The 25,202-nt window shown below is 41.2% G+C and overlaps 4 protein-coding genes across 8 annotated transcripts; 3 read left to right on the forward strand and 1 right to left on the reverse strand.

The window, feature by feature from the left end:
- The first annotated feature begins 3,776 nt into the window (after positions 1-3,776).
- Positions 3,777-8,112, forward strand: LOC110531181 (outer dynein arm-docking complex subunit 1). The gene is made up of 8 exons (XM_090185800.1): positions 3,777-4,165; positions 4,616-4,695; positions 4,845-4,944; positions 6,058-6,253; positions 6,948-7,005; positions 7,094-7,281; positions 7,383-7,450; positions 7,600-8,112. Exons 2-8 carry the CDS (start codon positions 4,629-4,631, stop codon positions 7,796-7,798), a joined length of 876 nt encoding a protein of 291 aa, XP_090041926.1. The 5' UTR covers positions 3,777-4,165; positions 4,616-4,628; the 3' UTR covers positions 7,799-8,112.
- On the forward strand, positions 7,846-12,065 carry LOC149981236 (outer dynein arm-docking complex subunit 1-like). The gene is made up of 7 exons (XM_090185801.1): positions 7,846-7,858; positions 8,102-8,248; positions 9,506-9,588; positions 10,347-10,515; positions 10,853-11,016; positions 11,280-11,383; positions 11,829-12,065. The coding sequence occupies exons 1-7, from the start codon at positions 7,846-7,848 to the stop codon at positions 11,959-11,961; spliced, it is 813 nt and encodes a 270-aa protein (XP_090041927.1). The 3' UTR covers positions 11,962-12,065.
- Positions 12,066-12,609: 544 nt separating this feature from the next.
- Positions 12,610-23,295, reverse strand: zgc:154075 (Gfo/Idh/MocA family oxidoreductase). Of its 4 annotated transcripts, none has more exons than XM_021615805.3 (14): positions 23,185-23,295; positions 21,756-21,867; positions 21,420-21,504; positions 21,082-21,155; positions 20,828-20,887; positions 20,498-20,605; positions 20,204-20,260; positions 19,684-19,814; positions 19,524-19,578; positions 17,320-17,412; positions 16,973-17,107; positions 16,441-16,542; positions 15,883-16,044; positions 12,610-13,400 (listed from the first exon to the last, which is right to left on the reverse strand). In XM_021615805.3, exons 1-14 carry the CDS (start codon positions 23,289-23,291, stop codon positions 13,275-13,277), a joined length of 1,407 nt encoding a protein of 468 aa, XP_021471480.1. In that variant the 5' UTR covers positions 23,292-23,295; the 3' UTR covers positions 12,610-13,274. The 4 variants fall into 4 exon arrangements, with proteins under 4 accessions (XP_021471480.1, XP_021471483.2, XP_021471482.1 ...); XM_021615808.3 differs by having other exon boundaries at positions 21,756-21,864; positions 23,185-23,292; XM_021615807.3 differs by having other exon boundaries at positions 21,756-21,864; positions 22,475-23,213.
- Positions 23,286-25,158, forward strand: taf10 (TAF10 RNA polymerase II, TATA box binding protein (TBP)-associated factor). Of its 2 annotated transcripts, none has more exon segments than NM_001165093.2 (5): positions 23,286-23,659; positions 23,992-24,149; positions 24,395-24,459; positions 24,584-24,698; positions 24,860-25,149. In NM_001165093.2, coding segments are annotated over 5 exon segments (564 nt in total). In that variant the 5' UTR covers positions 23,286-23,526; the 3' UTR covers positions 24,953-25,149.
- Positions 25,159-25,202: the final 44 nt, after the last annotated feature.

Here is a 25,202-nt window from a genome sequence, read left to right on the forward strand (position 1 = left end):
GTTTTATTTATTTACCTACCCATTGTTCACCAGATACATTTTTTGCACTATTGGTTAGGGCCTGTAACTAAGCAATACACTAAGGTCTACACCTGTTGTATTCCGCGCACGTGACAAATAAACTCTGATTTTATTTGTTTCCTTTTATTTAGCCATCAATCATAAGGTCTGTATCGTATGAGACACTGACTGCAGATTGGGTTCCCGGTGGGATGGACTAATAAATGATCATCTTTGATCATCACTATTATAGTTCAAATGATCAAATATTAATTTCCTGTGCTAAGTATGAAGATCCCTCCTGAGCTCCATGCGATCTTAGCGGGTGTAGGGATAAACATGAGGCCCTTTTCCAGAAGCTACTGTTCTGCCGCTGTAAGCCTAAAAGTAACTGATAGGTTAAGGACATTGGTGTGTTGGGGAGTGACACTAGTACTGTCTTCCCCTCTTAGTAGTTTAATTGGTCTAGCCAGTAGTTCAAAATCTTTACAGCTGCATCTGGTCTCCAATGCACTGAATTGTAATGCGCTGTGTAGAATCTGAGCTCAGTTCCGTAAAAATGTCTGGAAATGCTTATTCAGTTGGTTCAGTCCCTCCTGCAATTCCCACGGAAGCTCATCCGAAAAGTGTATGAGTGTGCATGAGAAACTTTAGCTGCTCTATTCAGTAGCTGTTGTAACAGTTTGACTGCAGTAGTGTACTCCTGATTCAGACCATTAACAAGAACCACTGATGGAATAACCTGTGTGTTCAGCTGTGGCTCCATCTTGCCTATCACTCCTGAAATATGTCTGAAAGTTGCTCTAGGGAAACTATCTGTATGCTAGTGTCAGTGAAACTAGAAATGCGAGCAAGGTTGGAATCCCCAATAAAAAACACAGGTTTTGTAATCTCAACACTCCAATTAATTGTACTTTCAGTGCTAGATTGACATTGGGTAGAGAAGTTAGTGTTAGCCACCTAGTAACGTTAGCTAGGTGGCTAAAGCTAGCTAGGGATTAAGGTTAGGGTAAGGAGTTAAATTAAAGGGTTAGTGGAAGGGTTGGTGACCACTAACGGCTCAGCAACTCCCCGGAAGTGGATATTATGTTTGAATCAGATGGCATGCCGAGTGGAGATGCGCGTGAGAGGAATTGCAAAAGGAAATAAGAGAAGTAAAGTGGTAGTGGAATCTAGTAAATGAAAGCCTAGTTATTTTTTGGTTGGAGTAAGGGTTTTTAGATCAATGTTATCTGGGAGATCTGATTGAAGCGTTGGATGAGGTGGCGTCTATGAGAGCAACGAGAAGTGTGCCAATCTAGTTTTGTTTTGTGTATCTATGAAACAGAAGGAGCGTGCTCTGCACCTCAAGAAGATATCAGATTGTAATGTGTCGTGTGGTGTGTGGATCTTCGAAGCAGGGCGCCTATCAACGGTATCTCTGGGGTGGCGCTAGAAGTTAAAGCAAATTATATATATATGAAGAATTGGATGAAGCGGTTGGTGCGCACAGACTAACCAGCATGGTGGATTCTATTGTTTTTATATGAAGAGTCTCTCCCTTCTCACGTGTATTTGGGTTTTATGATATTTGGTCATGTGTCAAGTGTATCTAAATTTCTGAAGTGTCCTGTTAGGGTGAAGGAGACAGAGGTGATAAGAATATGGACTGTCCAGCATGTCTCCTATGTGGAGGCAGTGAGAAGAGTAGAAGGAGTGAAGTTAAATCAATAATGATAGTAGGATTAGAGATGCCGAATAATATTCCTTGTCAACAGAGGGATCCTGACATGTTGCATGTCAAGTAGATGGACTTTGTAGAGTTTATTGCACTGGTTGTCCACGGCACAGCGCAAACAGAGAGGAAATTTGAGAAAAAAGGCATCATTGTGAGCGTGGATGAGGAAATTTTCCCGCAATGGAATTGTTTTTTTCCCCAATACCCCTTAACAATAGGTGTAGTCTGCCATAAAACCTTAAAGAAGAAGAAGTAGGGGACTGGTTAGCTAACATGCTAAGTAGGTGCAAAGTATCTACAAAAGTAGTTGCAAAGTTGCTAATTAGCTAAAATGCTAAGGTTGTCCATGATGAGATTCAAACACGCAACCTTTGGGTTGCTAGACATTTGTGTTATACGCCCATCCATCTTTAGTTTTTGCCTTCAGTAACCTTCTGTCGTCTGTAACCATACCAAATGTAACATATCATACAAATTTGAGTGACCCAGATTTACATTTACTATGTTACGTCTAGTATATGAGACCAGGCTGGTGTCACGTGCTCACTGCCCAAGTAGCCTAGCTTCATCAACATTTAGTCGGTCATTGACCATAACTATGTATCTAATAAATCTATGTCAAGCATCATACATTGTTAGCCATGTAGGCTCTGACATTGGGGGAATATGTACTGTCACTCTCTTTGCATATTAATTCACTGGTTGTCAGTTGGTGTGCTGGAGCGTACACACACACACACACGGTGGTGTAAAGTACTTTAGTAAACATAGTTGAAAGTACTACTTAAGTAGTATTTTTGGGTAGCTGTACTTTATTTACTATTTATATTTTTTACAACTTTTACTTCACTACATTCCTAAAGAAAAGTATGTACTTTTTGCTCCATTTTCCCTAACACCCAAAAGTACACTTTACATTTTGAATGATTAGCAGGACAAGAAAATAGCCTAATTCATACACTTATCAAGAGAACAAAAAACAAGAAAACTATGCCATCATGGCTTGCTTTTTATAAAAAATGTGAAGTGACTTTTACTTTTGATACTTAAGTATATTTAAAACCAAATACTTTTAGAATTTTACTCAATTAGTATTTTACTGGGTGACTTTCACTTTTACTTGAGTCATTTTCTATTAAGTTATCTTTACTTTTACTCAAGTATGACAATTGGGTACTTTTTCCACCAGTATACACACACACACACACACACACACACACACACACACACACACACACACACACACACACACACACACACACACACACACACACACACACACACACACACACACACACACACACACACACACACTACAGAGGTTGTCTAATACAATACAGCTGTAGCATAACTATTCATAGGCCAGGCTGAATATCTGTTTTGGCCTACACAGACAAACATCAAAGGTGCTTGACAGACAAGCGTAGAGGTTGAACAACTCTGACACCCAGTGGCAGTCAATGAAATTGCAAAGAAAAATAAGTGGGTCTCACAGTGCCTTCTATAAAATATCCTTGCTTCAAGATCCTTCATATGCACTGAGTGTACAAAACATTAAGAACACGTGCTCTTTCCACGACAGACTGACCAGGTCAATCCAGGTGAAAGCTATGATCCCTGATGTCACTTGTTACATCCACTTCATTTAATGTGGATGAAGGGGAGAAAACAGGTTTAAGAATGATTTTGAAGCCTTGAGACATAGGTTGTATGTGTGCCATTCAGAGGGTGATGAATGGGCAAGACAAAATATTTAAGTGCCTTTGAACGGGGTATGGTAGTACGTGCCAGGCGCAACAGGTTGTGTCAAGAACTGCAACGCTGCTGGGGTTTTCACGCTTATCAGTTTCCCGTGTGTATCAAGAATGCTCCACCAACCAAAGGACATCCACCCAACTCGATCCAGTCAACTGTGGAAAGCATTGGAGTCAACATGGGCCAACATCACTGTTGAACACTTTCGACACCTTGTAGATGCCATGCGCCCAATGACTTGAGGCTGTTCCGAGAGCAAAAGAGGGTGCAACTCAATATTTGGAAGGTGTTCTTCGTGTTTCGTACACTCAGTGTACACATACTGTCATTGGTCTATGACCCAATGTTTGTTTGTCAATATCATGGCTGCATACATTATTTACAAACTCACATCTAAACCACCTCAAACGAACGATACAAATATAGAAATGTAACGTAACTTATCGGTATTGCAACATTGTAACTAGCCAACTAGCTACATATTTTGTCAGTAGATATTTTGCTACATGTGTGTCGCGTGCTCAAGTAGCCAAGCGTCGTCAACGGTTACAATCGGTCATTGACATTGGAGAGAAAGCCAGCTAGCCAGTCATAGGCAAATGTATTGCATATTATTTTCGCAAATATCTACAAACTACAAGGCTAGGACAAAGTAGAGGTTGTCAAAAAGGAAGCTTCAAGATCCTGATAACAGTAAGAAAGTCACACATTTTTGTTAGCCAACGTTAATGTAAGTTAACCAGTGTTCGCTGCAGCCAGCCAGCCAAAAGAAGCAGTGTGCAAATAACGTTAGGTGTAATTATGGCCGTTGGACAATATGCCTTATATTAGTGGTCATTGGCCAAAGGCTGTTCCTTCATATTTCTTCTGATCTAGCTAAATATATATATATATATATATATATGTTGTAACTAAATGCATATCAGGTAAGCATATAGCAATTAGTGATGTTAGGCATAGCTAACTTTATCAGGGGTCCACCCTATGTTCCTTCAGCTCTATGTTCCCTGGGCCCAATGTTCCCTCAACCTATGTTCCCCCATTCACAGGGCGGACCCCCTGTGGGGAACAAAGTGCTGAGTGAACATAGACATGGTCCCCTTTATCATATCACATGATGTAATCTGAATTTCATACCTCCAGAACAATCACCACCATGCGTCGCAGAAGATCAGCTTGTAGTGTCAACTCTGACAGCAGTGAGATCGATATTGATCTCTTAGGTATGCGTTTTCACAGTTCACCTACCTACAAGCACTCAATAGCATCTGTTGCATGACTATGAAATTGTCCTTTTCTCTGATATCCTACCTATTTTTATCCCATAAAACATTAGGATACACTTATCAGTTTTCAAAGTTGTGTGTTGCAGCTGAGACAGAGTTGAGCAAACTCCAGAGACAGTTTCGCATCATGGAAGGAGACAGGCAGGCGTACCACGTAGAATCACAGGATCTCATTCGCAGACAGCTGTGAGGATATTTTCGTCTTAAAGACTGAAAACATAATTACTTAAGATTCAGTGTACCTCTAAAGTGGTCTTTTGCTATGTTTACCTGGACATTGAAACTATACTGTACGCCCATGACAACTTATTGTGGAACATGTGAACTCCGTTCTGCCACCTCTGGTCACTTGGATGGAGCCAAATACAGGACCATTCTGGAAGAAAACCTGATGGAGTCTGCAAAAGACATATCCAGGTGTTAGAATGGCCAAGTCAAAGTCCAGACCTGAATCCAATCGAGAATCTGTGGAAAGAACTGAAAACTGCTGTTCACAAATGCTCTCCATCCAACCTCACTGAGCTCGAGCTGTTTTGCAAGGAGGAATGGCAAAAAAAATTCAGTCTCTCGATGTGCAAAACTGATAGAGACATACCCCAAGCGACTTACAGCTGTAATCGCAGCAAAAGGTGGCGCTACAAAGTATTAACTTAAGGGGGCTGAATAATTTTGCACGCCCAATTGTTCAGTTTTTGATTTGTTAAAAAAGTTTGAAATATCCAATAAATGTCGTTCCACTTCATGATTGTGTCCCACTTGTTGTTGATTCTTCACAAAAAAATACAGTTTTATATCTTTATGTTTGAAGCCTGAAATGTGGCAAAAGGTCGCAAAGTTCAAGGGGGCCGAATACTTTCGCAAGGCATTGTAAATGACACCCTTGCTTTTCGTGAAGTAACACTATTTTTTCCTACTAGCACTGACTTTGCTGAAGGCTACTTTGAGGAAAAATGTATTTACTATGACTGAGATATGTGGTTTTCTCACCAAGCTTTCTTAAGATTAACACACTAACTGTAAGTCACTCTGGATAAGAGCGTCTGCTAAATGACTAAAATGTAAATGCAAAATGTAATAAAAAGGAGTTTAGTTGGAGAAATGTAGCCAGCCCAGCCATTGTCAATTGAACTGGCCTAATTGCTAACAAAAGGTTTTTAAAACCTTATGATTAAGTGTAGTACAGTGTTCCTCCATATCAGGACTAACGCTGTCTCTAGTAAGAGCACTAAGTCCAGTATGACACAAGCACATGGCTTCTTCCTTTGACACTGAAATGATGCATGTCTGTTACCCAACCAGGAGAGAGATCCAAAGGCTCCATGGTGAACGCGAGGAACTTCTCCGTAGCCTGCGTGTCTCAGAGAGTCCATTTCGATGCTCGGATGACGCAGACGCCACGCAAAATCTGAGCAGCATGCTGGTGTACCGCGACAGGGTGGTGGAGCAGCTCGATTCTGAACAAGGGAAAATGGCTTATCTGAGACAGGAGGTGTTTGTATTGACGATTGCTTTGTTACAAACATCCTAGATGTGAATTGCCCAGATAATCAGGAATTCGTGATAGTTTAACCTCATCCTACACATGCTAGAAACTGACTTTACCCCCAAACCTGCAGGTGTAGCAGATGGGAATCTGGGAAACTCTTTCATCAGCCTGAAGTGTCGCCCCTGGCCCTGTTTAAGAATGCTTTTTTCAATAGCGCAATGGGTTTAGGAGGGTGGTCACGTGTTTGGGAGGTTGTGAGTTTGAGAGCTGAATGAGAGGAGAAGCAGTACTCACTAAGCAAGAAGCGTGACATCCTTTACAATGGTGCTGTGACCCAGATCTGCAGCTGCACTCAGCTCAACCGCTGGGATTGCTGTGGAGTGAGTTTGGAGGGTGAATGTAGCAGATGAGGACCTGTGAAACTCATTCCTCAGCCTGCAGTGTCGCCCATAGCTCTGTTGAATAAGGCATTTTTTCAAAAGCGCAGAGTTCCTAAATTTGAGTCTTGGTATCAGCTGAATTAGGTAGAAGCGCTAAGCAAACAGCATGAAGTCCTTTACACAGGCCTATATCTTTTTCTAATTTATTTTATTTTAGTCAGCTCCAATTGACAATGTTTTATTCTTGCTCAAATACCTAGTGCTATTCCTTAGGTAACCAGATTTATTCGCTTATCTGCTTTTATCTGCTTCTTCTGTGGTAGATTTTGACTTGGGAGAGTAAGCTGGCTGGCCAGAGGAGAGGGAGCACCACATGCCACAGTCAGAAGTCGGAGGCAAACCAGACACAGAAGAACAGCCTCATCCTGGAGAACAAACTGGACAGGGTTAGCAGTAGCCTGAGTGTCAGTCTGTTTCTGCACTCTTGTCAACTCCTTATGGAATTGTCATGGTGTTGACATGTCACCCATGTCTTTGCACCAGGGTCGTGTTCGCTTCAACAAGCTTTTGGCCAAGAACGGGCAGCTGAGAGAGGAGCTGAAGATCTTGCACGTGGAGAGGAAGCAGTTCCTCCACCTCTACTGCAGGATGGAGAGGGTAGGGCTCACAGCACCATAGAAATCAAATTACTAGAATGGGTAATGAATTGAGATGCACCCAACTCACTGAGCAATGTTGTGTTCCTGTTTGTCATTCAGGAGCTGCAGGAGATTCGCAAGGACATCCGAGACATGATGGCTCAGTCCACTGCTGCTTTTGAGGCCAGGTAATACATACAGCTTTTTTTTGTGTTGATGTGTTTTTGAGTACAGAAAAGTTATTTGGTCTGCATTGTAGAAAACAGACTAAAACAGGGAGGGACTACCTGAACTTTTTTTTTTACGATGGTGTGCCATCATGAATATGATCCTTCAGAGTGGAGGCTCGGTGCAAACGGATGCTGCTGAAGGAGAAAAAGGTGAAGGATATGACCCAGTATGGCACGGAGGTGAGCGAGCTGCAGCGGGTCATCTCCCACGACCACCGCCTAAAGACCTTCATGAGCATCAAGGGCAACGAGTGCAGCAGCCAGGAGGAGGGCCAGGACCTGAGCCGCAGACAGGGTCATAGATGAGATACTTATTATAAGCCTTGTTATAAAGACATTATAAAGGCTTATACATGCTTATGACAAGTGACAGAGCATTAAACCTGTATGCTTTAATTCACACAACAATTACAAAATGACAAATTACTAAATCAAATACACAGCGCCATGGCTTTTCAGCAGACCGATTATTTTATTTAATAGCCAAATGCAACGCAGAATAAGCAATAGTTGAGTAGTTCTGATTTGGGGCACTGAGTTGATGGTGTACTGCTTTATGTAAGTCTGACTTATATCTGTCTGATTCTGACCTCTAACCTCTGTCTTTAGTTGAGGAGAGGCAGCGCAGGAGACAGGGACTGGACACTCAGGGAGGGACTTTTGGGACTCTCGATTCCTTGCAGGAGACCTTCCACAAGATCCACTGTGTCACAGGGGAGGAGGACCTGCACAAGCTGGTGGGGACCTTCATTCAGAGTGAGTCACAAAGCATTGTCTCCTCAGCAAAGGGGCACCTCTTAACTTCAAAATAATCGCATTTACTACTTTATTATGGAAATATGATAAGGAAATATGCCGTCCTCATATTTTAGGCCCTCTAGAGTATGCTCCTTAACTCTCAAACTACCAACATATTTTACATACATGGATTATTACCTAGAACATTTAATGTGCAGAATTTTTCAAAAGTATAATCCACATTAGTAATAAAAGGCAAATTTACAACCATTTGATTGTAGTATCATTTCGTTTTTTAGAATTTTGAAGTACATATTAACATTGCCATATTTATGTTTGTAAAAACCAACATTTGAAAGAGCCTATACTTAATGTTATTGACAAAAAGTGAATGATCCGGAGAGATGGCTTAGTTTTCTTTATTTACTTACCCCCCAGCCAACATTAGAATTGCTGCTTGTGTAACAATGGGAGTGGTAGGGCCTATGGCAGAATGCTTCAAAAAGCAAGCGAAACCCTCAAATTCACTTCCAACCAAATGTTATAGCAACCAAAATACCATAACAAGTTGCAAATATAGAATATTGGACGGTATTATATGAATGCTTGTATTTATATAACATTTTCCAGGAGGGTATTGTATGAATTCTGGTATTTCTATAACATTTTCCATAAAAACAAATTTTTCGAAGAATACACACCAATACGCGGCAGGTAGCCTAGCGGTTAAGAGCGTTGGGCTAGTAACTGAAAGTTCTCTGGTTCGAATCCCTGCAGCCAACTAGGTGGAAAATCTGTCGATGTGCCCTTGAGCAAGGCACTTAACCCCAATTGCTATGGGGTTAAGTTTAATAAATGTAATACAGCACTGTGCAAATTCAGAAGGTTGCTGGTTTCTGTAATTACAGTTCTACCAAGTATTCATAGCACTGACAGACTTCTATGAGCTGTTTTGACTGCAACTAAGCATATAACTAATTTAGATTTTGTACACGGTCATACCTAGTAGTTATAAGCGAGTACATAATGTGATCTGTTTATCCGGTCAAGATCGCTCCACCCTCTGAGGATATGTATGACTTGATATTATGAACAAGTTGATTGACAAATTTGAAAAATTTAATGAACCACCTTTAGGCTACGATAAAAAAAATATATCCCAGTTGGTAGTTTGAGGGTTGAACAAGGTCTGTGTTGACACAAGAGGCCATCTAAGATCTATTCTGTTATATTTGTAACTGTGAAAAATACCTTTTGTGTTTCTGCATCCTACAGTTGAAGACAAGAACTTTGCTTTGCTAAACTTTGTTAACGAACAGAACAACAAAGCCGAGACCTTGAAGGACGAAATCAACCAGGTCTGTATGAAATTGAAACTACATGCATGTCTACCTTTGAAATAAGTAATTTCTTTGGATGTTGTGCTTTAATGCACACATTAAACTATAGGGCACCTTCCTTTCTATTTGGATACTTTGTTAAATGTAGCCAACTAATTGGAGGGGTGTGTGCATGTGTGAGTTCTACGTGTGTGTATTATTGTGCATTCATGTGTCCATTAGGTGCCTCTTCTACTTTTGTGTTCAACCTGATCTCAGAGCATTTCATATTATTCTATTTTAGTATGATATGTTACGTTTCGTATAGTATGTATTAATTTATGAATGTCCATCACCCATTTTGTATGATACATTATGAATTACAATTTGTAAAATGTTTACGAATTAGCAAAACTTACAATATCTTACAAATTTGCAAAACGTATGATATGTTACAAATTCTAGCGAAGTGGGGAGCGTTAGCTAGCTGGCTAGGGGTTAAGTTTAGGAGTTAGCTAAAAGGGTTAGGGGAAGGGTTAGCTAACATGCTAAGTAGTTGAAAAGTTGCTAAATAGCTAAAATGCTAAAGTTGTCCGTGATGAGATTGTCCGTTATGTGCCTACCCATCCACCCCGACCAACCACCATAGTTTCGTTTTTGCCTTAACTACCTGTCTTATGTAACCATACCAAACATAACATATCATACTAATTTGAGTGTTCCAGATTTACATTTACTATGTTACATCTAGTCTATGAGACCAGGCAGTTGTGTTTTGGTGTGTGTGTGTGTCACAGATCCGCTGTGAGATGGAGGTGGTTTCCAGAGAGGAGCGCAGACAGCATGAGGAGCGCAGGGTCGTGCTTCGGGGGGTCAGTGTGCAGCAGCAGGCCACAGAGCAGCAGATGGGGGGCTACCAGCAACGCATCACCTCAGTGGGCAAGATCCTCAACCAGCTGAAGACAGGTATGGATGGGAAAGAATGGTTTGTTTTGTTTCAGCCCAGTACTATCTACATCTTACGGCTATGACTTCCCTTCCTGTGGAGGCCTTAATAAGCTACTTACTATGACTGTTGGTAATTATACTACTATAACTAATATAACTATTACTACTAACTTACTATTTTCTTCAAATTCAACTAAATCAAGTTAGTGCTGGGCTGTAACAAAATGTGCACCTCCTGGTGGTCTTGTCTCTCATTGCAGTGAAGAGACTCACCGAGTGCCAGTTTCTTTCTGCTTCTTTAGACAACCAGATTGAGAAGAACCATAAATTCTTCTTGTGTGTTTCCGTGCACCAGGAATAGACCGTGTGTGCCACAACATAGACTGTGACCGGTCAGTGATCGAAGACAAGTTAGGCTCCTCGACCGGGATCCGGGACAGCACCATTATGACTTACCTGGGATTGGTGGAGCGCAGGACCAACGAGCTGCTGACTTTGCAGTCTTTCCTCAGCTCCAAGGTCATTTCAATGTCACAAGGTTATTTAAAATGCATCCATCCCTCCTTCATTACTTCTCTGGATTGAAAATGGATCCGATAGGACTGGATTGATGAAAGCTATTGTAATGTAGTGGAAACCTACTACTACTATCAAATTGTGTCAGATCAGGGATAGGCTACATCATTGGAGGGAGGGTGGAAGTATGGATTTTAGAAGTGAACAGAGCCTCAGTGAAGTGTTGCCCTTGAAACATTTTATGTTGTTCTCTGTCTCCGCTCCAGGACCTTGATAAAGATTACAATCCTAGAATGGTTGCCAGGCACCTCCTAGGACAAAGTCCACCACTGCCTAGGCAAAACAAAACGGTTGAGCCTCCCACTTCTGGGTATGTCTGTGTGTGTGTGTGTGTTCAATATAGAAGCTGCTACATCTAATGCCGGAAAGGGATGCCAATGAACAGTGGCAAGTTTGTTTCCAATCCTGTAACAATAACCTGTAAAATACATGTGGTTCTGTTTCTGAAATATATCCCTGACGATGCAGTTATATCCACTTTGCAGCTCATGTTTTTTTGTTTTACCTGTGCTGCAGAAACTTTTTAACCAGCCCAACTGTATTCACAACCTTGCCGGAGGACAAACTAGTGTGCTATTCCAGGGCATAGTGTGCTATTTTAAGAGCCTATTTTAGGAGTAGGACCTACATTTTCATTTTTTCTCACGTTCATAAGGAAATAGTAAGTGAATGCAATACTTGGAAGTGTGTTAACCATAGAAATGTAACTTGTAGTTGAACTTTATGGTGGTAATGTAAGACTACTACTATTTTAGGGATGACAATGACCCAGAGGAGTCCCTGCTAACAGACCAGGTGAAGCCCCTCTCCAAGGACGAGCTGCTCCCGCTGGTAATGACGAGGGTGAGGCTTTCCCTTCAATCAACATGGACCACCACAACCATATAGCCGGAGATGGCCTACCTGACTCTAGTTTAACCCTCAATTGGTAGCAAAATAGTGTCCACAATTCAGAAATATCATCCATACCTGATCATTGTTATTGTAATACTATGAGTTGATAACATTCTGAATTTCCTACCGCACACATAACAAAATACGGTCTCATTGGGTTGTTTTCTGCCAGATGCAGAGGAAGGCAAGGATCGTCCGACCAGAGGTCCGAAAATCAGCCTCCAAACTCAGCGTTGTGGCCAGCAGAATCCACCATGGCTCCCTAGGACTCTGAACTCATCATCGCTTTATGAATATTGATTGGACACACACAAGGAAATAGTTTATTGACCTCCTCCCTGGTAGATAGACAGACCTCATCCTTGGTACCTTGACCTAGTCCCATGTAATCTGACCTCATCCCTGGTAGTCTGACCTCGTCCCTGGTAGCTGCAGACTGGGGGACCGCAGGAGGCCCACTCCTGTGGAAAGCATTATCACAGCCCTGATTTCATGAGCCATTCATAATCTGTTACGTTTATAATGCCTCATTAGTTGCATAATTGAGTTTAAAAGAATTGAAGTATTCATTATTTGTTCATCAAATAAAATATTCGGTGGTGTAAGCTTTTAAAGATGTATAATAAATCATTTAAATCAGAATAAATGTCAGCCTCGGATAAGACATTTTATTTTTACTGTGGCGTTCAACATGTTTCAACATGCCAATAAATCAGCACAATCGTCTTTTTCGGTTATCCAAATTGGCAGCGTCTTGGAGCAAGAATTGGTATCATCTATACCGTGCTAATGACGATACAAAAGAAGAGTAACGTAGAGCAAAGTACAATACGGCAAAGGAGGCATTTATGGTAAGTGCATGGGGTGTATTTATAGATGTTTGCTTAGATAGGCTACATGTGTGTAATTTCAAAAGCATCTTCGAGGGGGCCTTGATTCCAGTTTCATACAAGATATTAGAACACACAACATTTTAGAAAACTGGCAAAATATATGATTCTTTGAAAATCAGCTTCTCACATAAAAACAGTTGCTGACATTACAAACAGTACATACATCACATTTTGTTAAGAAAATCATTTTCATGGAATGTGCACATGAAACAATCCTTGAGAATTGAACAATCTCAACACTAGGCCTAGATAAAAAATGACATACAGTAAAATGAAATATCCATTAAATATCCAGTTAATCATTTTCATGTGCTGCCTGAGTGAGCTCTGTCATAATTATTAGAGTTGAATCATTAATGTTGATGATCAAAAATGATGATTATGTCCCTTTCACGTCACCGTTCATGTAGACATCTAGTCCTGGTCAGTCCCACAGAACACCACCTTGCTCTCCAGTCGAGACCGCTCAGCCTCAAACACCAGCTTGTGGCTCAGTAGAGTCTCCTCTGGTCCGGAACGGATAAAAGATGCATCTCCACTCTACGCGACACACACACACACGCAAACACGAGTCACATTTTTTTCCATCCACATGAGTGTAATGTAAGGTTTATTTATTTCACCATTATTTAACCAGGTAGGCTAGTTGAGAACAAATTCTAATTTACAAATGCGACCTGGCCAAGATAAAGCAAAGCAGTGTGACACAGACAACACAGAGTTACACATGGAATAAACAATAAGCAAGACAATAACACAATAAACAAGTCAATGACACAGTAGGAAAAAAAGAAAGTCTATATACAGTGTGTGCAAAAGGCATGAGGAGGTAGGCAATAAATAGGCCATAGGAGCGAATAATTACAATTTAGCAGATTAACACTGGAGTGACAAATGAGCAGATGAGGATGTGCAAGTAGAGATACTGGTGTGCAAAAGAGCAGAAAAGTAAATAAAAACAGTATGGGGATGGGGTAGATAGATTGATTGGGCTATTTACAGATGGACTATGTACAGCTGCAGTGATTGGTTAGCTGCTCAGATAGCTGATGTTTAAAGTTGGTGAGGGAAATAAGTCTCCAACTTCAGCGATTTTTGCAATTCGTTCCCGTCACTGACAGCAGAGAACTGGAAGCAAAGGCGTCCAAATGAGGTGTTGGCTTTGAGGATGGTCAGTGAGATATACCTGGAATGTATATGGAACGTGTGCTACGGGTGGGTGTTGTTATCATGACCAGTGAACTGAGATAAGGCGGAGCTTTACCTAGCATAGACTTATAGATGACCTGGAGCCAGTGGTTCTGGCGATGAATATGTAGCGAGGACCAGCCGACTAGAGCATACAGGTCGCAGTGGTGGGTGGTATAAGGTGATTTGGTAACAAAATGGATGGCACTGTGATAGCAAACTGGATGCAGTCTGAGTAGAGTATTGGAAGCTATTTTGTAGATGACGTCGCCGAAGTCGAGGATCGGTAGGTTAGTTAGTTTTACTAGGGTAAGTTTGGCGGCGTGAGTGAAGGAGGCTTTGTTGCGAAATAGAAAGCCGATTCTAGATTTGATTTTGGATTGGAGATGTTTAATATGAGTCTGGAAGGAGAGTTTACAGTCTAACCAGACACCTAGGTATTTATAGTTGTCCACATATTCTAGGTCGGAACCGTCCAGGGTGGTGATGCTAGTCGGGTGGGCGGGTGCGGGCAGCGAACGGTTGAAAAGCATGCATTTGGTTTTACTAACGTTTACGAGCAGTTAGAGGCCACGGAAGGAGTGTTGTATGGCATTGAAGCTCGTTAGGAGTTAGTTAGCACAGTGTCTAAGGAAGGGCCAGAAGTATACAGAATGGTGTCGTTTACATCGAGGTGGATCAGGGAATCGCCCACAGCAAGAGCTACATCATTGATATATACAGAGAAAAATAGTCGGCCTGAGATTTTAACCCTGTGGTAACCCCATAAAGCTGAGCGGAGCTGTTGGCCGGGGTTGGAGTAGCCAGGAGGAAGGCATGGCCAGCTGTTGAGAAATGCTTATTGAAATGTTAAATTATCATGGATTTATCGGTGGTGACTGTGTTACCTAGCATCAGTTCAGTGGGCAGCTGGGAGGAGGTGCTCTTGTTCTCCATGGTCTTTACAGTGTCCCAAAACTTTTTGGAGTTAGAGCTGCAGGATGCACATTTCTGCTTCAAAAAGCTAGCCTTTTCTTTCCTGACTGACTGCCTGTATTGGTTCCTGACTTCCCTGAACAGTTGCATATCGCGGGGACTATTCGATGCTATTGCAGTTGTTTTTGTGCTGGTCAAGGGCAGTCAAGTCTGGAGTGAACCAAGGGCTATAACTGTTCTTAGTTCTGCATTTTTTGAACGGGGCATGCTTATCTAAGATGGTGAGGAATTTACTTTTAAAGAATGGCCAGGCATCCTGACTGACGGGATGAGGTCAATATCCTTCCAGTGATGATGGGTGGTCGTTTGACCGCGGACCCATAGTGGATACAGGCAATGAGGCAGTGATTGCTGAGATCCTGATTGAAAACAGCAGAGGTGTATTTGGAGGGAAAGTTGGTCAGGATAATGTCTATGAGGGTGCCCATGTTTACAGATTTAGGGTTGTACCTGGTGGGTTCCTTGATGATTTGTGTGAGATTGAGGGCATCTAGCTTAGATTGTAGGACTGCCGGGGTGTTAAGCATATCCTATGAGTGATACTGCAAAAGGTGTCATGACTGTTTTTTTAAAGGTGTTATGAATGCCTTTTGTATACCCCCTTCAGGTAGAGTTAGGCTAAGAGTTTTTACAGTACCATTCTGTGATTTTATTGAACCAGGTACTGCAACAGTGTAAATTTCACAATGGGGTTTGATTGAATCCAAACAACGATCTAGATAACTCAAATAACATTTTGTTCCACGACGTTCCACGACATCAATGTATGATTAACACAAGCCTAAGTCAAAGCGCAGATCTCAAGTTTTAAAAAAATTGTCCCTCAATGTTGACATTCACACAGGCTCCCAGCACTCACCGCCACAGCAGAGATGAAGGCTTCCACCAGTTGGTAGTCTGCCCCGCCGTGCCCGCCCATGCCAAAGGCCCCTGGGGCGCAAGTCTCTGCTGTGTGCTTGGTGGCCCTCCCTGTGAGGAAGTCAAACACTCGAATCTCATGTCCGTCACACGACAGCTCCCCCTATAGGAACAAAGCAATCATTACATGATAAGAAAATGTTTGCAGGTTATCTTTATGTACTAAAATCAGACAGTAGCCAGATACATCCAGCTCTAGCTTTACTGCTCCTACAAATACAGATTATTATTCATAAGGATAAATATTCCCGGACAGAGAGATACCAAAGTTCATAAACTATGACACCGAAATTCAGGTCAATAAACTATTTCAGTTAGATTATGAATATTGATGGGACACACTCTCTTTCTATTCAATCCATATCCGTATCTTATTATCATATCACATTAATTTCAATCACACAAGTGGCATATTAATGATCAACAATGAATTATTCATAATGATTTAACCTGATGTTGGATTATTCAAGATTGTGTCTGGACTGGAGTGCTACAGTACCTTGCTGCCATAGATGGTGGTCCTCCGCTTACATATCTCCTCTGTAAATGCCACCATGGAAAAAGCAGCTGTAAGACCCCCTTCAAACTCCATGTTCACCACCTGTACACACAGGTACAACAAGGTGAGAGAAGAGAGATAAAGAGAGGAGCTGTGTCGACTTGAGCCAATATCAAATCCAAGTCAAATTGTATTTGTCACATACATGTGTTTAGCAGATGTTATTGCGGGTGTAGTGAAATGCTTGTATTATTATTTCTGACCAAAGCATAAACTTAATTTAAATACAACAAAAGTATGCAGGACTTAATTTACAATTCTGTAACCACTCTTCTGACACTTGGAATAGTCTGTTACGAAAGAGACACTTGTTCTAAAGGAGATATCCTGTTAAAATAAAGGTGAAATACTGAGTAATAAATAATAAATAAATAATTCATAATAAGTGTAGCTGTATAAATGTAGGATAACCCTTTTTTTCTAAGCATGGTTTCTCTGCGCTAGCAGCTAGCCAGATGGTGGTCAGTCTTACCTGGTTGGTGCAGACGTCGTTGTCACACTGGTAGACACAGCGGCCGTACGGCCCTGATTTCAGAGCCTCGGTCACAGACTCAATGTCTGGGAGAGAGCTGGAACATATCACAGACACGGGCCAGCCCACACAGCCCTGAGAGACACACACAGGCCGGGTTACTGTAAAGTGCTTTTTGATAACTGCTGATGTAAAAAAAAAAAGGGCTTTATAATTACATTTGATTGATTGACACAGATTTAGATACACGGCCATTTTCTATGAGCCTTCTAATTTACACTGCTTGCCCTGAATAATAATTGCCCCTTGTGGGACAAATCAAATGTAATTGACATGAATGGAAAAACCTGTTTGACTCTGTCCAGGTAGATCTTGCGTGCAGAATATGGGCAAGATTCCTCTACAGGGCAGTCTAGGCAGCGGTCTGCAGCACCTGGTGGCTGGAGGAAAAACTCTTTAGCACTGAATCACCTTGGACTATTTTCGGGTGGGTTTACCGAAAGCGTCGTAGCACTCACATCATCTACAGCAAATCCATTGTAGGCAATGGATCGAAAGATGATCTTAGTGCTACAAAGCTTTTCGGAAACTCACCATTATACTATGTAGGACAAAATGGAAGCTCATTGTGGACTTATGTCCCAAAGGGGCCAAAGAGGATTGAGTACCTTTGACAGAAATCAAAAGCGATCTAAAAACAAACATTAATACAACGAGTGATAATATCACACAATGAGTACAGTATGATTAGAAGGTAACTCAAAAGTGGAAATCAAATGTAAAAGCATGGACATCAGCTGCTTCGGGAGAGGTGGATGTAAGGCAGGAAACTGGGGTTGTGGTTGTGGGAGTGTGATGCAATGCTTTGTCAGCTATGTTTTCCCAGACAAAGAATCACCAGGAGTTAGTTACAGTCAGTTCTCAGGCTTATGGGGCAGCATCTGTTCTCCCACCGTATCGCCTGTGGTGTGCTGTTATTCTAACACAGTGACTCTGTGTAAAGGTTGTATCGGCTGTTGCTGTAATGTTTTCCTTAACGATCCATATTTTCCCTAGTTTGGGTCCAAATAGTTGTGAAATCAGTGGTTCCAGTATATTAAAAACTAAACAATATATTTGAGATGGTATGGGAAGTATTTGAGATGGTATGGTATTATATAGTATTTGAGATGGTATGGGAATGTGGATGCTAATATGTTGAAGTAACACATTCATTCATGTGTATGTAACTATGGTTGTCATCACTCCAGGGCCTGTATTATTGTTCAATGGCATGACAAACCCATTTTTTAAAAACTATTTAGAGTTCAATCAGTGTCCAAAACAGACAAACATAGTTGTACCACTTCCTTTCTGATTACAGTGCATTCGAAATATTCAGACCCCTTTACTTTTTCCACATTTTGTTACGTTACAGCCTCATTCTAAAATGTATTAAATTATTATCTTTCCCTCATCAATCTACACACAATACCCTGTAATGACAAAGCGAACAGGTTTTTAGATCTTTTTGCAAATAAAAACAATTGAAAAAATACCTTATTTACATAAGTATTCAGTCCCTTTGCTGTGAGACTTGAAATTGAGCTCAGGAGCATCCTGTTTCCATTGATCATCCTTGAGATGTTTCTACAATTTGTTTGGAGTCCACCTGTGGTAAATTCAATTGATTGGACATGATTTGGAAAGGCTCACACCTGTTTATATAAGGTCCCACAAACCAAGCCATGAGGTCGACAGAATTGTCCGTAGAGCCCCGAGACAAGATTGTGTCGTTTGGAACCAACTCTTCCAAGACCTGGCCACCTGGCCAAACTGAGCAATCGGGGGAGAAGGTCTGATGAAACCAAGATTGAACTCTTTGGCCAGAAGGCCAAGCATCACGTCTGGAGGAAACCAGGCACCGCTCATCACCTGGCCAATACCATCCCTATGGTGAAGCATGGTGGTGGCAGCATCATGCTGTGGGGATGTTTTTCAGTGGCAGGGACTGGGAGACCAGTCAGGACCGAGGGAAAGATGAACGGAGCAAAGTACAGAGAGATCCTTGATGAAGTCCTGATAGCTTTGGAGCAGGTTCTCAGACTGGGGCGAAGGTTCACCTTCCAACAGGATAACGACTCTAAGCACACAGCTAAGATAATGCAGGAGTGGCTTCGGGACAAATGTCTGAATGTCCTTGAGTGGCCTAGCCAGAGCCCGGACTTGAACCTGATCTAATATCTCCGGAGACAACTGAAAATAGCTGTGCAGCAACGCTCCCCATCCAACCTGACAGAGCTTGAGAGGATCTGCAGAGAAAAATGGGAGAAACTCCCCAAATACTGGTGTGCCAAGCTTGTAGCGTCATACCCGTGAAGACTTGAGGCTGTAATTGCTGCCAAAGGTCTAAAAACCTGTTTTTGCTTTGTCATTATGGGCTATTATGTGTAGATTGATGAGGGGAAAAAATGATTTATTCCATTTTTAGAATAAGGCTGTAATGTAACAAAATGTGAAACAAAGTGAAGGAGTTCAATACTTTCCAAATGTATATGAGAAGACCACACACCCTTTTCTCTTTGCGGAAGTGACTGAGAGATCCAAATGATGACACTTTCAAACACCTGTGAATAACAAGCTTTTTTTAATAGGGCTGTCAGTTGATCAAAGAAATTAGTTGATTAACTTGTTATTTTATTTATATATTTTTTGAAACATTGCCTCTTTACCTTCGTCCTCCAGCCCAGTGATGTATCAAGTCAATGTCATGGCAGGATTTGGCCAGAAGTGCAAAAGAGCTCTCAGCCTCATTCCTCCAGTTCCCTCGAACAAAGGAGTGGGCAAAGTGAAAGAAACCCACCTAGAACAGGAGAAAGTAACCATGGAAATCTTTGCAGATACTTTAACCCATGCAGGCTGCACTGAGAGTGGAGTGGAGGTCACTATTCAAATGTACAATACTGTACGAAGACCTGGGTTCATATACTATTTGAAATCGTCCATAAATATAAGCGTTTGCTATAGCCTGTCTGGAGAGCCTAGTTGAGCGGGCTTTGCAGTTTTGCAACTATTATAGTAAGTGAAGTTTATTTATTTATTCTGTTGGTTCCACTGTGCACGGCAAGATCACTCAAACACAAATACATTAAATACTATTAGTACTTTATAGTAATAGCACTTGAACCCAAGTCTGGCTATGCTCTATGTAAATTATGTAAAATTGACACAGTATTGTAAATACATCCCTACCGGTTCTAGGTGTTGAATATGGACCGGGTCTCCAATCGCTCCACTGTCCATCAGCACCTGTGGGGTCAATTCCAAAGCATTGGCAACACACTATATGGCAGCCCTTCTCAAGATTGATTTGACTGCTTCTATCCCGCAAGGAGCACCTTGTTACTAGGCATGTTTCGCTCGAGCTCTGATTGGGCATTAAATCCAATCACAGTAGCCATTGTCCTAATGATGCTGGGCTACGCAAAAAGCATAGATCTGTGCAAAACATACTGTGATATTTCAAATAAATTAATATACACTTACTTTTATCTTGTGAATGACAGGGTCATATCGGAGGACATGGCACACTGTTAGCATCACACCATTTTGAATGCAAGTTCTTACAATCTCTGTGCAGTCCTCAGCTGTTACCTAATACGAAAAAATATAAATTTGACACTGCGCGTACACACGCCCGCACGCCCACAAAAACAAACACGGACAGACACAGACACACTCTTTCTATATCTCTAGATATGATTGATCGTATAAACTATGTGTACTGGGCTGGTATAGGGTAGCTGAAATAATCTTGTCTTGATCAGACATCACAACAACATACATCGTATTTACAGGGGTTGGGGGAACACTCACAGCCATGGGCTTCTCCAGAAGAATATGGTAGCCTTTCTTTGCCAGTGCCACAGCGGGGTTCTTGGCAAGAAGACAAGAACACACACTCACTCAGAACAGCCATCATGGATTCTCAATATTAGCCTGCTGTAGCATCAATGGGCAAAATACTGGACACTGAGCATCCTAAAATAGTTCTGTTGAAATGGTTGCTCAGATTCTGTGATATACCAAATTTGATTAATTGAGTAACAAGTATGCTCTACTACTATTACCTTATGTTGGCGGTCTGGAGTACAAATGAACACAGCATCAGCAAACTTCTCCCTTTGTACTATACCACGCCAATCTGGGAAAGAGGAATATAGGTAACATATGTCATAACACTTTTCATAACTGATTACAATGCATGCAAAATTATACTGGTTTGTACTTGACATTCAGAGACATAAGATGCCACGAGAGCTTATTGTTACGACATGCTTGTGATAATATGACACTGTTATGCCGTATAGTTCAAATTAAGTGCTACCAAATAATCAATCCAGCATATATCAAAAAGGAGAGGGAGAAAATGGGTGTGGACCGACAATTAAATATTTTTCACTCATACCAGCAAACACGTTGACATCTGCTATTCTGTGTTGCTTCTGAAGTTTCTCCCGTGCAAATTTCCTGGGGTCAGCCACTCCAATGACCTACAGTTAATTTGAGTTTTCATTGTTTCCATTATTATCATCATCATCATGACTTTTATGTAAAACCTTAGGCAAGACCGAATGGCTACTAATCGGTAGGACATTTAAATTCTGATGGAAAGAAGTGATGAATGATTTAGCCTAGCAGGGATGAAAGCCTATATCTCACTAAGATCAGATGGTCTACTAATTTAAGTCATTTCAGTCAATATTGACAAGATCAGATGTAGAGAGATGTTGGGGAGCCTTACTCGCATGCGTTGAGGCTGGAGGGAGGCAAAGTGTGAGTATGTCTCCCCACGGTTCCCAGCTCCCACCACAATGACATCCACAGGTGATGCCATCCTGTCTTTCTGGGCCCTGCTTCAAAATGACAAAGACATCAGTTCAAACCAGCCATGTTTTATTTATTGATGTATAGGATGTTTAATGCTATTGTTTTCGTTGACTGAACATCCTCTTAAGACTGACTGAGCTTTATGTAATAGATCATTTTCATGGTGAAAAAAATATTATAAAACAAATATTATTGTGCCAAGTTATATTTGAAGAATGACTAATTTCTTGTTTTCCTAGTTGAACTTATTTTATTTATTTTTACATTAATAATGTATTCGTTTAAACAAGGTTGTCACTAGGTTGTCACAAAGTCAAAATTGGCCATATTGTAAAAATTCATGCAAACAAATATGAGGTTTTTGGTCTTCATTCAAGGTTAGCAGTGTTGTTAAGGTAAGGTTTCAAATCTGATTTTAACATGCTGACTACACCGGTGCCCGGTGTTGATTGTGTCCATCCACAGCAGACGAGATCAGGACATGCAGGTTGAAATATCATAATGAACTCTGAACCAACTATATTCATTTGGAGACAGGTCGAAACACATTAAACATTCATGGACATTTAGCTAGCTAACTTGCTGTTGCTAGCTAATTTGTCATGGGATATAAACATTGGGTTGTTATTTTACCTGAAATGCGCAGGGTCCTTTTTTTCCTGGATCTTTGTAGAAATGTGACCCATTTTGAGTCACACAACATCGTGTTATCTAATCCGACAATTAATCCACAGATAAATGGGGAAATTTCGATAGTTTCTAGTAATCGACTTTATATGGCAGTTAGCAACCAACTTTAAGGTGCATTACCACCAACAACTGGACTGGAGTGTGGACCGCCAGCTTCCAATCACCTGCGTGGGTATATGCTCCTAAAAATCAATGAGATGGGAGAGGCTGGACTTGCAGTGCGTCAATCGTCAAAAATAGAACCAAGACCTATTTCGTAGGAGCTCGTTGACGCGCGCGAGCAGTTTGGATGAAATGATTGAATAACATGTATGTGTAAATTTATGTGTAAGAATGTAAGAAAATAAATTGTAGAAATAGGCGGGGTTTACCCATAATTATGACTGTGTTAACTAGTGACGATTTTTTAAAACAAAGCATGTACGTTGTTTCCCTTTGCTGACAAGATAAAGTGACTGTCACATGATCATATAAAAATCAGCAATAGTAGGCTGAAGGTTAAACGGGGATGCAATATTTCAACAACAAAAACACAACGACCATTATTCACGCCAGAGTTTATCTTTGACCGTGTACAAAAAACGCGAAATTCAGATCTATAGTTTTTTTCTACAAACGTTTGCATACAATATTGGCTACAGTAGGCTACCTACCTTAACCGGCGGTGGTCTTCAGTGAATCCAAGATTCGGTGGATGCATCTGCGCACATTCTTCTGGGGAGGAACCAATAGTAGGATAAGACATGGTTATGCCAGACATTGAAATCGATGCACACGGAAGGCGTGAAAATACAATTTCGTAAGCTAATGCCACTGTTTGCTAGCACGATTATAGTGTACGAATTATCTTGATTTTTCGCTATTTGCCCATACACTGTTGTAAAAGGGTATTTTTGGTAGTTAATTTAACCCTTTCACTATAGCTAGCTAGCTAACTGATTTTTTTTTGTTTTGTCTATTTTACCAAGCGAACTGCGGTGCAGCCAGCAACCAATATGAACGTTGATACTCCACAGCCAGTCATACCAGGGGGCTCTTCTTCAATTTCCTCGACATCCAGTAATTGCATCACTAACAACAATGCAGCAACTAATGTCAGCAGTATCCCCTCGGTTGCCATAAGTAATGGTAAGTATTTCCGCTCATTTTGAGGTTATAAACAGCTTTATGAGCTGGCTTTAGACACGGTTACACAACACATGAATGGTCTGCAATTTACTAGCTAAGCAAACTAGATCAAAAGTGACTCAGAACTGTTGAAATTCTTCAAGTACAGTATCCCACACATCATATAGCACTATACAGAACTTGAAACTCATCTTAGATCTAGCACGTTCATTGCTTGCTGCTTTGTGAAACAGTCCATAGCTTAGCCCAAAGCTGGACCTTGGCTATCAACATCTCAGCTACATTTAGGAAGATATTAAACCATGTCATTATGTTTTTTTTTTTTGTTTCAGCCCCAACCTCGGCTACCATGGCCACACCATCATCTGACACATCCGTGTCCAACGGTGTCTATGTTCCCAGTGGCATTGCCAACGGCGATGTGAAGCCTGTAATCTCCACCACACCACTGGCTGACTTTCTCATGCAATTGGAGGACTACACTCCTACAGTGAGTCATACCCCTTTTTAAAGTCGTAACATTAGTTCACGAGAAGACAAATGTAGATTACGTTTTTCGCATACCTAGGCTGATGATGACAGTCAATTTACTTGTATACATATTGCATATTTGTGTGAAGTAGTTTATATTTAGCATATAAATGTCCTTCCGGTATCAATTGTGGTGATGCTAGGGTACAAAATACCATACTAAAACGCATCACAATGACTTCAGTCCAACCATTTGTTTGCCAGATCCCTGATGCAGTGACAGGCTACTATCTGAACCGGGCCGGCTTTGAGGCGTCTGATCCGCGAATGTAAGCCTCATCTTGTTTACTTCTTTACCTGCAAAGTGTCCTCTCCATCTTTCAGCTTTTACACTAGTTATATCAACTAATTTCAGCGCCAAATGTAAACATTAAATATGCCCATCGTTTTCAGAATCCGTTTGGTCTCCCTAGCAGCTCAGAAATTCATCTCAGACATTGCTAACGATGCCCTGCAGCATTGTAAAATGAAGGGCACAGCCTCTGGGAGCTCCAGGAACAAGACAAAGGTTGGTGCATTTCTGATGGTATTGAAACATAACATAGGCTAAACATCTCAGTGAATGAACACTAACTGTTTACATGAGTTGCACAGAATTATTCATGCACAAGTATGACTGTATTGTTGATTGGTTTCTCACTACGTCATCCCACCTCTTCTCTTCCAAAGCAGGACAAGAAGTACACATTGACCATGGAGGACCTCTCCCCTGCCCTGTCTGAGTATGGCATCAACGTAAAGAAACCGCATTACTTCACATAGGATATTGGCATATGCAGTCTGGCAGCTTCTGCTGTTTTTGCGCCTCATAAACCCATTATGATGGTTCTTTTAGGATGGCCATGGAATATTAATTGCAGTCACTCTTTTGTTCTGTTTTTTTTCTTCCAAGTAGAGCATGCTTTACTTTGTTTGAATTTGAGCTTGTAATATTTTATTGAGACAAATAAAACGTTCAGCAATTACTTATTTCTGACTTTGTGCTTTTTCCTTTATGTACTCTGGTGTACAA

This window comes from Oncorhynchus mykiss, chromosome 9 (assembly GCF_057628025.1).
Source record: "Oncorhynchus mykiss isolate SJ-2025 chromosome 9, ASM5762802v1, whole genome shotgun sequence".
Taxonomy (NCBI): Eukaryota; Metazoa; Chordata; class Actinopteri; order Salmoniformes; family Salmonidae; genus Oncorhynchus; species Oncorhynchus mykiss.